Source organism: Aedes albopictus, chromosome 3 (assembly GCF_035046485.1).
Source record: "Aedes albopictus strain Foshan chromosome 3, AalbF5, whole genome shotgun sequence".
NCBI classification, from domain to species: domain Eukaryota; kingdom Metazoa; phylum Arthropoda; class Insecta; order Diptera; family Culicidae; genus Aedes; species Aedes albopictus.
In genome coordinates, this window is record NC_085138.1 from 44580702 (window position 1) to 44594420 (window position 13719).

The window sequence follows — 13719 nt, forward strand, 5'->3', positions numbered from 1 at the left end:
AGCAGGCTGTAACCTCTTGCGTTGGTTAGCTTGCTACCCCACTCCACGGCCCACGCATTGAAGTCTCCGCCGATCAGTACTGGCCTACGTCCAACCAGCTTGTCGGCTAACTCCTCCAGCATCCGATCGAATTTCTCTGCTGTCCACCTTGGGGGTGCATAGCAGCTGCATATGAAGATACCGTTGATTTTGGCGATGACGAAACCTTCGTACGTGCTTGCGATCACTTCCTGAATTGGAAATCTTCCCATCACTTGTATAGCAGCCGTTCCCGTGCTATCTGCCACCCAGTTGTTGTTACCGAGAGGAACTCGGTACGGCTCTGCAATAATCGCAACATCGCACTTTGCTTCCGTTGTTGACTGCCTCAACAGTTGCTGTGCGGTATCACAATGATTCAGGTTGATCTGCATTATCTCCATTACTGTTGGCCTGCGATCGCCTTCTTATATGCAGGGCACTTGTATCCACCCGTCGAATGGACGTTTCCTTCTTCCGCTGTGCAGAGCATGCACTTTGGCGCTTGCGAGCAGTCCTTCGCAAAGTGTCCCTTCTCTCCACATTTTCTGCATTGTTCAGATCTGTCTGGGCCTTTGTTGGCCTGTGTTGGCCGACATGTGTCCAAAGCCCATGCACTTGAAGCATCTAAATACCCGTTTGCGGTCACTCCTTGCTATTCGGGCGGCGACCCTCAGCGGGCACACCGAACAACCAACTCGTACCTTGCCTACCTTCAACAATTTGCTAGCCGCAGGCACCGACAGTCGAATCATCGCTGTTTGTGTGCCTTGGTACCCCTTCGTCAGACGGATCGTTAGAACCTCTTCTCCCAATTCGCATTGCGTCTTCAGTTCACGACCAAGCTCCTCCACTGTTGTGATCTCGTCCAGGTATCGGCATTCGATCGTTGCTTCCTGACACAAAGCTTTCACGTTCCCACCATCCCCGACGAGGTCGCCCAATGACTTGGCGAACTGCTCTCGATAGGCAGAACTTTTAATCGCCGGATCCTTCTTCAGCTCAAAGAGCATTTCTCCTTGTTGAGTGCGCCTGGTTCTCACCACGTTCTCACCCAGTTCCTTCAACTCCGGATCCTCTCGGACTTTCTTGAGGATTGCTGCGTACGACTGTTAGTCGTTTGCCTTGACCAGCAGGGCGTCTCCCATGTGTCTCTCTCGATGGGGCAGACGGCGTTCTTGCCTGTTCTCTTTGGATCTCTTTTCGTCTCGAGCCGGCTTTCTACCTTTTTCGATCCGATTATTCCCTTTCGTTTCCTCCTTTTTGGGCTGATTTTTCTTCTTCTCCTTGCGATTTTTGACGACGTTCCAATCGCTTTTGGCTCTCTCGTCGCTCAACTCCTCGCTACCTTGAACATTCTTAGTCTTCTTCGGGCGTTCCTCCTCTCCTGGTGTTTCTCTATCCCGCTTGTTCGAGCTCTTATTTCTGCGTCCTTTCGGCGTCTCCTGTAACTCTGTTGATGCTTCCACCGCCGCAATCTGCTCCAAGGCCAGCTTCAAAGCCTTTTCAGCAGTCTCAGCTCTCTTACGCAACGCTGTGTGCTCGCGGTCAGCTTCCAACACGGCGTACCTGAGGCTCGACACCCTTTGCTTAATCTCAGTGTGCACGTTGTTACGGCCTTTTACGTATTCGTGCAGCTCGATGACCTTCCTGCTCAACTCCACCATTGACACCTTGGGCCTCGCAAGTTGTAGGCCTTCTTGAGTGGTGCTGCTGCTCGGTGTAGACACCGGGGGCCCTCCTTTAGTGCTACCGCTTGGTGTGGACATTTGACTCGTTACCCCTTTTGCTCCAAAGAGTCCATGTCGTCCACCTCGTTGCCGCGATACTAAAAGTTTCTACCAGCGAACGTGTCAACCTACTGCTCCTTAGGAATGCGCTCGCATCCTTATCATCTGCTACCTCCGTTGTTGTGTAATTGTTGTTCTTCTCCATCTGGTTGGGTCCCCCCTCCAAGTCGCTATCTTCGCCCGTCGTAAGTAGTTGCCGTCGTGATCCCATGGTGATCTTTGCAAGCAGTGAGGCCATGCTAGGGTTGACACGGTCCTTTATGGGGAACCGTGTTCAGAGCCAGATCGGCACTAGTCAGGAATGTTCAACTGAGCCTACTTCCACCGGCTAAGGTTGCGAGTTCGGGACGTACTTGGAGGCCTGCCAAAGTTTTAACGGGACGGGGGCAACCATACCATTAGCCCACTCGCCGTTTCGGAAAGGTGTCACCCATTCTTACTAGGGTAGTGGAATAGTACGGTTGTCAGCTCTGTAGCGTCTGGTAGTATATACGTATTCCTTGCTCGTGTCCATGTCCATGTGCTGCCAGTTTGCCATAATTAGGGTCTTACTGGCGTCGATCCTAATGTGCCGGTTGGCACGCCGGGTGTTTGGGCTAAGGCACTTTGGAAGCGGTACCAGGTCGCTTGTACGGAGTTGCTTGCAGATGTGTGGCTTTTTATGGGAATATAACAGAGCCCACTGTTGAACCCCCGCCACATCCTAGGCATCCTCCTCTTGAGCTGTCTGGAGACCAGAAGCCCGGTCACTCCCCGAAGGAAGCGCCAAAGGTGGTAATCCACACGGGTGTGTGAACGGTTTTCGCTTGGGGAACACTGTGTGTGTGTGTGTGTGTGTGTGTGTGTGTGTGTGTGTGTGTGTGTGTGTGTGTGTGTGTGTGTGTGTGTGTGTGTGTGTGTGTGTGTGTGTGTGTGTGTGTGTGTGTGTGTGTGTGTGTGTGTGTGTGTGTGTGTTTTTTCCTCCCTACCTCCCTCAGCAGAGAAAACCGAATGGAAAAACTCTGCTACTTGCCTCGATCCCCCTGGTACCACTGATGCGACTGCTTCAGGGGGGGCAATGCGCTCATGCGCTCTTCTTTTTCTGTGCTCATACACATTTTGTCGCTTCAAAATTTATTATTCTAATCGTTCTAGTGTTGGTATCTAACCTATCGCCATTCAGCGACACAGTTAGTACAAACATACACCAAATTTGTTATTCTATTGCCGTCCGTGTGCCATTTAGCACTCCGGCTTTTCGTGCACGACTCAGATAGTCCCCGACGGTGGATCTACCCTATCCGACGAAGAGTTCCTCGACACTGAAACTTCTTCCGTTACCGATACTTCCCAGGCTGGTGCCAAGGTCGGTCCTGCGATTCCGGTTGGAGACTGGCTTCCGGTTCACAGGCGCCCTGACGACCAAGCACCGGTGCTTTTTCGCGGTCTACTCGGTCTAGTCCCCGGCGGTGGACGGACCTAGCCTACTCCGACAGAGAAAGACCCCGACGGTGGAAGTTCTCTCGACACCGATGTTTTCATCCCGACCAGTAAGGTGCCGAAGTCGGCCCGGCGATTCCGGTTGGTGGTAGACTTCCGGTTCACCGGCGCCCCGACGACCTATAACCGGTACTACGCAACGGACGACTCGGTCATGTCCCCGGCGGTGGATCAAGCCTACTGCGATCGCGGCCCTATACTCTTTGGTCTTCTCGCCACTTCCTCTGCAGCGCGGACAGCATCCCCGTTACTGCTCTGTCGACAGCGTTCCACGTGTCTTCGTGGCGACACATCTCCTCGACAATGTTGTCGACCGTCAGGCCGCGCATAACCCTGCGCATCTCCGAGAACCTAGGGCATTCGAAGACGACGTGCGCCGGTGTTTCCTCCACGTTCGCACACTCCGGACACAGAGGGGAAGACGCGTGACCGAATCAAAACAGGTACTTGCGGAAACAGCCGTGCCCGGACAGAAACTGCGTCAGATGGAAGTTCACCTCCCCATGCTTCCTGTTCACCCACGCCGACACATTTGGAATCAGTCGGTGGGTCCACCTTCCGTTCGCCGCATTGTCCCACACATGTTGCCACTTCACCAGCGAGTCCATTCTAGCAGCTGCTCTCGTATTCCTTGCGTTACTCCGCCGATAGCACTCGACGTCTTCCTCTAGGGTGATACAGATGGGCATCATCCCAGCGATAACGCATACAGCCTCCGACGAGATTGTTCTGTACGCACTCGCGACTCTCATAGCCATGAGCCGGAACACACTGTCCAGCTTTCCACGGTTTCTCTTCGTTTTTAGCGCCAGAGCCCAGGCTGGCACTCCATACCTAACCCAGTCAACCAGTAATCGTATAAGATGTTGAATAAGATGTTAAAGTGGAGGCGATATGCGTACATTTTACATGCGCCTAAATGGAGGCATGCATGCATATGGCCTCCACTTTATCATCTTATGCAACATCTTATACGATTACTGGTTGTCTGGGAAGTATTGAGGTTGCAACATTTGCCAAGAGGCGCCTCTTACTGCTTCTTGGACCGCCCGCGTTTGGCATAATCCTCGCTACTGTGTTAACCGCCTGCGCCGCCTTTTCGCAGGCGTAGTCAACGTGCGCGTTAAAGTTTAAGCGGTCGTCGACCATCACGCCCAGGTGCTTCAAAGCGCGCTGCGATGAAATTCTCTCCTCTCCGATCGTGATCTCCAACCTTTGCACTGCTTTGCGGTTACTGACTACGAGCACTTCTGTCTTGTGATGGGCTATCTGCAGCTTCACTCCATTCATCCATCTTTCGACTGTGTCGATTGCCTCCGATACCAGCACTTCGACTTCATCTATTGATTCGCCAGATACCGCTAATACAACGTCGTCCGCGAACCCAACGATAATGACACCTGCCGGAAGCTTCAGTGTTAACACACCGTTGTACATTGCGTTCCAGAGCGTAGGGCCAAGTATTGACCCTTGTGGAACACCTGCTGTCACTCTAAACGACCTCTGTCCTACGTTGGTTTCGTACACAAGGATTCTGTTCTGGAAGTAGTTCCTAAGAATTCTACACAGATACTCGGGGACCCGCATATTATGCAGGGCTACGGCGATAGCTTCCCAACTGGCGCTGTTAAACGCGTTTTTAACGTCTATCGTTACCACGGCGCAGTAGCGATCTCCTCTCCGCTTTTGTAAGGATGCCCTTTCCGCCATCTCAACGACGGTCCGAATTGCGTCAACCGTCGATTTTCCCTTGCGGAAGCCGAACTGCATCGTGAACAGCCCTCTCACACTTTCGGTATACTCGGTCAGCCTGTTAAGGATAATCCTCTCCAGAAGTTTTCCGAGCGTATCCAACAGACAGATCGGCCTGTACGATGCTGGATCTCCCGGCTGCTTTCCTGGTTTTGGCAGCAGCACTAGTTTTTGGACCTTCCATATATCCGGAAAGATGCCTTCCTCCAGGCATTTCTGCAACACTGACCTGAACATATCGGGATACTCCAGGATCGCTGCTTTCAACGCCACGTTGGGGATTCCATCCGGACCGGGAGCCTTCTTCACCTTCAATGCTTTCGCCACGGCAACGAGCTCGTCGTTGGAGACCAGTCGGTTTACGTCAAATTCCGCATCGCCCTCGCTATACGGCGTAGGTGGCCACGTTGTTGTATCGTGTTTTGGAAACAAACCCTCCACGATAACCTTCAGTTTGTCTGGGCACATTTCTACTGGCGTCATTGGGCCCTTTAGCTTTGCCATTATGATGCGGTAGGCATTTCACCAGGGGTTAGCGTCGGCTTCCTGGCATAGCTCCTTGTAACAGTTCGCCTTGCTCTGCTTGATAGCTCGTTTGAAGGCAGCTCTAGCTTCACGGAACGCAGCCTTGCGCTCTTCTCTATCGGCACCAGTTCTTGCCCTCTGAACTCGTCTCCTAGCTCGGAGGCAAGTCGCACGAAGGGTGCTGAGCGTCGCATTCCACCAGTACGCTGGGCGTCTAGCGTTCCTAGGTTCAATCTTCCTCGGCATTGCTGCATCACATGCCGTTGCTAACGCTTCCGTCAACCACCCTGGGTCGAGGTTTGCCGCATCGCTATTTGGCCGAAGTGCCTCGATAAAAGTCTCCTTGTCGAAGTCCTTCGTCTTCCACTTCCGCTCATAAGTCCTAGTTCTCTGTATGGACGTAGGAGCTCTCTGGCCTATCTTGTAGAGGATCGCCTGGTGGTCGCTGTGAGAGTATTCCTCACTCACCCTCCAGTCCATGTCTTCCATCAACGATGGACTACAAAATGTAATGTCGATGATGGATTCACGACCGTCTTTGCGGAATGTGCTGACTGTTCCTACATTGCACAGCTTTACGTCCAGCTTCGCCAGAGCTTCAAGTAGACTATATCCTCTTGCATTGGTTTGCCGGCTGCCCCACTCAACGGCCCAGGCGTTGAAATCGCCGCCGATGACTACTGGCCTACGTCCTACCAGCGTGTCAGTGAGTGCATCCAACATCCGGTTGTATTGCTCCTCGGTCCATCTTGGAGGCGCATAGCAGCTACATACGAAGACACCGTTAACTTTGGCGATCACGAAAACTTCGTAAGAGTTTTCCACCACTTCCTCTATAGGGAATCTGCCCATAACTTGTATAGCTGCCAATCCTGCTATATCCGCTACCCAATTGCCGTTCTCAGGAGGAACCCGATACGGCTCTGCGATGATCGCAACATCACACTTCGTCTCTGTTGTCGACTGCCACAACAGTTGCTGTGCGATGTCGCAATGATTCAGATTAATTTGCGTTATCTGCATCATTGTTGGCCTGCCTTCGCCTTTTTGTAGGCCGGGCATTTATAGCCTCCCGTCCGGTGGCCATTTCCTTCCTCCGACTTGCACAGCATGCACTTGGGTTGCTTCGTGCAGTCTCGAGCAACGTGTCCGTTTTCGCCGCAGTTCCAGCACCGTTTGGACCTATCTGGACCCTTGCAGTGTCTTGACTGGTGACCAAATTCCATGCACCTGAAACACCTCTCCATTTTCTTAGTGACTCGGGGAGCCAGTCGCAGCGGGCACACGGCCCATCCGACCTTGATCTTGCCGGCTACCACAATCTTGTTGGCCGCATCTACTGGTAGTCGGATTGCCGCCGTCTGAGTACCTGCAAACGATCTCCTGATTCGGATTGTCACCGGTACTTCCAAGTTGCACTGCTCGGTCAATGCGGCTCTCAGCTCTTCCTCAGTCGTGACCTCGTCCAAATCCTTGGCCTCGAGCACTGCCTCCTGTGAAAGTGTTCTCACGGTGGCCTCGCTGTCTAAGGATTTCGCAATGAGCTCCCGGTACTCTGAGCTCTTAATCGCCGGATCCTTCTTGAGCTCGAACAGCATCTCTCCTTTCTGGGTGCGCCTGGTCTTTACCACGTTTTCACCCAACTCTTTTAGCTCCGGGTCCTCCCTCACTTTCCTGAGGAGCGCAGCGTACGTCGTCTTGTCCTTCGCCTCGACGACCAGTGCATCACCCTTCTTCCTCTGCCTAAGGGGCCGGCGATTTTCTTTCTTCTCCTGTTCCTTCCTCTTTTCTTCCTTTTTCTGTTCTTCCTTCTCCTTTCGCTTCTTCTTCTTCGCCTGCTGGCTCTTTACAGTGCGCCATCCATCATCTCTCCGATTGCTGGCGCGCTCCCGTTCACTTGTGTGTGTGTGTGTGTGTGTGTGTGTGTGTGTGTGTGTGTGTGTGTGTGTGTGTGTATGTGTGTGTGTGTATGTGTATGTGTGTGTGTATGTGTTTTTTTTTTTTTTTTTTTTTTTTTTTTTTTTTTTTTTTTTTTTTTTTTTCCTTCTAAACCATAGGGGGATAAATCTGCTCATCAGACACCCTAACAGGAAGGTTAGGGTAGTGTGGGGATGAGGCCGTCTTCTACAATGCCGGTAGAAGCCAGGACTACTCTCTCCTCGACCCACTAAAACACATTCCTATGGTCGCCAAACCCTACGTCTCTCCGGAACCACCAAGAAGGTATTGCTTCAGAGAGGGGCTAGTGCATATCGCACCCTCAAGGTTAGCTGCCGTAGCCTAGCAGCAACGAACATCGATGACTCGCACTGGAGAGTCCATCACGATAGCATGCTGGCGCTTAGCCAGTTTCCCGAGTGGTCCTCGCCACTCCCTTTGTCCTCGGAAGGCGGGCAGGGTCAACCCCGCCCGCGCCCTACTGCTGAGCGGACATCAAGAACTGATGCCCACATGCAACCCGATCTGACCTGCTGAAGGCAAGGGTATCACTACCCTTCAGGCCTTATCAGCTGCATCCGTAGGTTGCAGACAGCAGGGTCTCACCTACCCCGACCCTTGCCGGGGACCCCTTTCCAACCGCGGGCTCAGATCCAACCCAGTAGACTGACGCCACGACAGCACCGCTACCGGGACTTCCTCTCCGCGGCCACTTAATCGCTGTAAGGGTCGATCTCGACCGCAGGGCACCGGTATGACCTACGAAGCCAACTTCGAACCCCTGGACCACCTCTTGTACTGCATCTGGACTAGCCATTCTCCGAGTCCACGCGCCACCTCCTTTGTAGCTCCCAGACGATATGGGTGATAGCCGTTGAAACGGCATTCCAGCTAATCTCATCCCTACACATTCTCTGGACCAAGTTGTCCGGAGTTGTGTCCTCCCCGCATGTGGCAAGCATGCGGTCACGCATTGTGCGAAAACGCGGGCACACGAACAAAACGTGTTCCGCCGTTTCCTCTAAACCATTGCACACTGGGCATTCGGGAGAATCCGCATGCCCGAAACGGTGTAGATACTGTCGGAAGCAACCATGACCTGTAAGGACCTGTGTCAGGTGGAATGAAACTTCCCCATGGCGCCTATTAATCCAACTATCTACCCTCGGTATCAACCTATGGGTCCACCTTCCTTTGGTGGAACTGTCCCACGCGCGCTGCCATTTGACCATAGAGGCCATCCTGACAGTCTTGCGTATGCCTCTTGTGCCGCGCATTTCGAAGCACTCCATATCCTCACTGATAAGAATGCTGATGGGCACCATACCAGTAATGACACAGAGAGCGTCGTGTGACACGGTACGGTACGCGCTTGCAACCCTCAGACACATAAGCCTGTAAGTACTTTCCAGCTTCCGTCGGTAGCATTCAGTACTAAGCGCGGTACCCCACGCCGGGCCGCCATACCTAAGTATGGACGTAGCAACACTAGCCAGAAGCTTGCGCTTACTGGCGTACACCGCTGAGCTATTGGACATCATCCGGGACAGTGCCGCAATAGCTGTGGAGGCTCTTTTACAGGCATAATCGACGTGGCTACCGAAGGTAAGCTTATCGTCGATCATCACGCCCAAGTGCTTGACAGAGCGCTTCGACAGGATAGTGCATTCTCCTACACTGATCTCCGTCTGCTGCGCCGACTGCATGTTGTTAACAACCGTCACCTCTGTCTTGTGGTGAGCCAGTTCCAGTTTTCTGAACCGCATCCACGCCTCCACAACCTTGATCGAGTGGTCGGTAGTCAACTTCACCTCCTCGATCGTTTCACCGTAGACTTCGAGCGTAATATCGTCGGCAAATCCGACAATCACCACTCCCACTGGGTACTCTAACCTCAACACCTCGTCGTACATGACATTCCATAACACCGGACCCAGGATGGAACCTTGCGGGACTCCTGAGGTTATGTGAAAGCACTTCCGACCCACCTCCGTGTCGTATACTAGTACGCGATTCTGGAAGTAGCTTCCGAGAATCTTATACAAGTACTCCGGTATCCCCAGACGCAAGAGCGCATCGGCAACAGCAGCCCAACTGGCGCTATTAAATGCATTCCTTACATCCAGAGTCACTACCCCGCAGAAGCGAATTCCCCTCCTCTTAGGCTCGAGTGCTTTCTCGGCGGTTTTTGTAACCGACAAGATAGCGTCTACGGTGGACCTCCCCTTCCGGAAGCCATATTGGTTGCTCGAGAGACCATTTACGCCCTCAGTGAACTTCAACATTCTATTGAGGATGATCTTTTCGAGCACCTTCCCCGCCGTGTCAATCAAGCATATTGGTCTATATGCCGACGGGTCTCCGGGTGGTTTCCCCGCCTTTGGCAATAGTACCAGGCTCTGCCTCTTCCAAGCTTCTGGGAAAACTCCCTCGTCCAGGCATTTCTGCATAGCAGACCTGAACATCTCGGGAGAGTATTGTGTTGTTCTTTGCTGTGCATGCATCACTCCTGTAAGGGGTGAGTATGGCACCATAATCGATCGCGTTCGCTATTGTCTCGAGTGAAAATCAAAACAATAGATGCGGGGGTGTTTAGTATTCAGTATTGTGTTGTTCTTTGCTGTGCATGCATCGCTCCTGTAAGGGGTGAGTATGGCAGCATAATCGATCGCGTTCGCTATTGTCTCGAGTGAAAATCAAAACAATAGATGCGCGGGTGTTTAGTATTCAGTATTGTGTTGTTCTTTGCTGTGCATGCATCACTCCTGTAAGGGGTGAGTATGGCAGCATAATCGATCGCGTTCGCTATTGTCTCGAGTGAAAATCAAAACAATAGATGCGCGGGTGTTTAGTATTCAGTACATTGGCGTAGCTAGGGGGGTTCCAGGGGTGCCTGGCACCCCCTAGAACAAATTTGGCACCCCTTAGAATTTTTCCTTGACAGTCACCTAAAATTTAAAATTTCACACAATAAATTTCAATATTTATTAAAGGCACATTTGAATAAAACTTAAACACATCCGGAATTACTTATACACCTGTTGCACGTTTTGGTGTTTTGGATATTGGTAAGAACAATCAACATACTTCTTCATGGATTCCTCCAGTAATACCTTTATCTATTCAAACAGTGATTTCTCTAGACTTCCTTTATGGATTCCTCCCGATATTTCTTTAATAAACTTCTCTCAGGATTCTCCAGGCAGTTCAGATGGGGTTGTACATACTAGAAATTTCAGCGGAGATTGATCCAGCAATTTTTTGTAGTAATTCTTTCGAAATTCTTACTATGGTACTTCTTGGAATTCTTCTAGGGATTCTTCTAAAAATTTATCTTGGGATTTTTTCAGGAATTCGTGGCGGGGTTATTCAGGACAACCTTCCTGGGATTTTTTCAGAAATTTCTTCCGGTGATTCTTCCAGGAATTCTTTCAGAGATTTTATTCAGAGATTCTTTCAGAAATTTCTCATAAAATTCCTCCAGGAGCTTATATTGGCTTTCCTCCGGGAACTGTGGCTAGGATTCTAGCAAGTTCTCTTAGAACTCTTTCAATAACTCTCACTGTGATACCTTCAGGAACTCTACTAGGGAAGTTCTTTCGGAGATTCTTCCAGAAATCATCCTGGGATTTTTCTAAAAATCCCTTCGGTGATTCTTCCAGAGATTTCTTCAAGGATTTAACCAGAACTTCCTCCAGAGGTTATTTCAGAAATTCCGCAGGGGATTTCTCCAAGATTTTCTATTGGTCTTCCTCCATGAATTCCGGCTGGAATTCTTCAAGCAATTCCCGTTATAACTCCTTCAGAAATACTTCTAGGGATTTCACCTGACATATCTACATGCTGCAATACTTTCGGGAAATCTTCCAGAGATTCCGCAAAAAATTCCTCCTCCGATTCTATCAGGGATTCCTCCTGCGATTCTATCAGGGATTCCTCCAGTATACTTCTACCGATTCTTTCAAGGAGAACTTTAGGTATTCCTCCGGGCACTTGGTAGAGGATCTTCTTTTAGGATACCCCCGGCATTCCTGATTCAAGGATTTCTCTAGAAATTGCTTCTATGATACCTCCCTGAATTCTAGGAATTCCTCCAGGTCCGCGCTTCCCAAACTCCCAAGATTCGCTTCCCAATTTTGGGAAGCCCTGCTCCAGTTATTTCAGCTGGGATTCTTCTAGCAATTCCTGCGGTTCTTCCAGCTATACTTCCTTAATACATTCTAATTATGGTAGTTCAGAAATTATACTACGGATTCTTTTAGAGCTTTCTCTTGGCTTTTTTGCTGGAATCTTTCCAGGTAATCTTCCTGGAGTTCTTGCAGAAATTTCTTTGGTTGTCCTACCAGGGATTTCTCCAAGGACTCATTCAGGAATTCCGATAGAAATTCCACATGGAATTCCTGCAGAAACTCCCTTTGGCCTTCCTCCAAAAATACCTCAAAAAACACCTCCTAAGGTTCATCCAGCAATTCCTTCAAATATTCTTACTATGATACGTCCAGATATTCTTCTTGTGATTCCTTTACGAATTTATCCTAGCATTATAGCTGGAATTCTTCCGAGAAATCTTCCTGATATTTCTTCAGAAATTCCTCGCGATTCCTTCAGGACCTTCTCTAAAGATTCTTCCAGAATACCTCTACCGGTTTTGGCAGGGACTTTTCTTGGCATTCCAAGGATTTTTTCTTTGGATTCCGCCAGGCATTCCTGATTGGGTTTCTCTATCAATTGTTGTATAGTTTCCTCCAGCAATGCCTCCTAGGATTTCTGCTGAGATTTCTACAATGATACACCCCAGAATCCTTTTAACAATACCTTCTGAGATATTTCCTGTGATTTCTCCAGAAGCTCTCCGGTGATCCTCCAGGCATTTTTATGGAAGATATTTTTTCCAAGGATCCTCTCATAAATTTCTCATGGGATTTCTCCAAGAACTCCACTTGGTCTTCCTCCAGGAATTTCAGCTGGATTTCTCAAGCAGTTCCTACTGTGGTTCTTCCAGCAATTCATCCTAGGACTCCTCCAGAATTTCTTACTGTAATATCTCCTGGAATTTTTCTAGGAATTATTCTAAGAATTTCTCCAGGGATTCCTTAAAAACTTGCTGGGATTCTTCAAGGCAATCTTTCTAGGAGCGTTGCAGAAGTACCTTCAGTGTTTCCTTCTGGAATTCCTAAAGGTTTTCCTGGAATTTCTCCATGGATTTCTTATTGGATTCTTCCAGGAAATCCTCTTGACTTTCATCCAGGAACTCCTCCCGGGATTCCATAAGCAATTCCTGCATAAGTGTAGAATTAGCATAAGTTAAAATACACAATTATAAAAATAAAAAAAAAAGATTCCTGCTGCATCTAATGTTTCAGGAATGCCTCCTGTAGGTCTCGTCAAGAAATTCTCACGGTGATACCTGCAGGAATCCCTCTAGGGATTTCTCCTGGCCTTCTAGCTAGGATTCTTCTAGGCAGTGTTCCTAGGATACTTCCAGAAATGCCTTTGATCCTGTGCCGTTTCGGGTGACGAGGAATCGACCACAGCGCGCGATCCATCGCGATGCGGTTAACTTGTGCTGCTGCTGCCTGCTGACTGGTCGCGCGGGAATGCTGACGTCTTGCCTGGCACCGCTGTGTAGAATGGGATGGGGTGCCGTGCATGTGTGTAGAGTGAGATTGAAGCACGCAGCCGGACAGAGGTAATCGACAGTGCTGCCAAACTATAAGCGGCAACCACACATCTCCCTTCCTCTCAAAAAAAAAAAGTGTTGTACTCGGGAATACACTTGAAATGACTTCCTGTTTATTGTTTATTATTGTGTATTCAAAGTTGGATTATCCCGACTGTTTGTGAAACTGTTCAGAACAGTCATCGAATATCGAGGGGATTCTCGATGTATTCTACAGAAACCAATTAATCAGCAAATTTGTTCAAGCACATCATTTTTTCAAAGTCTTTCTTAAGAATAACAAACATTAGCAATTATCCTGGAAATAATATAACCTGCATTTATTAAACCTTACTTTAGAACATTTAAAACATTTATTGCGGAAAAAATATTTTCATAAATTTGTTGAGTGATAAACATTGCATCTGAAAACCCCCCGACTTCCGCTCCAAAAAGCTGGCGGCTTGGCAGCCGGCAACAGCTGATCAGGGCGACCGGTTAGGGTCTGTCCATTAATTACGTAAAGGTTTATGGGGGGAGGGAGGGTTTAAGAAATCT

General features: G+C 49.7%; 1 protein-coding gene across 1 annotated transcript; it reads right to left on the reverse strand.

Moving 5' to 3' along the window:
* Window positions 1-387: 387 nt before the first annotated feature.
* LOC134290189 (micronuclear linker histone polyprotein-like) lies at window positions 388-1787 on the reverse strand. Its single transcript, XM_062857254.1, has 2 exons — window positions 1288-1787; window positions 388-601 (listed from the first exon to the last, which is right to left on the reverse strand). Exons 1-2 carry the CDS (start codon window positions 1785-1787, stop codon window positions 388-390), a joined length of 714 nt encoding a protein of 237 aa, XP_062713238.1.
* Between the last annotated feature and the right edge of the window lie 11932 nt (window positions 1788-13719).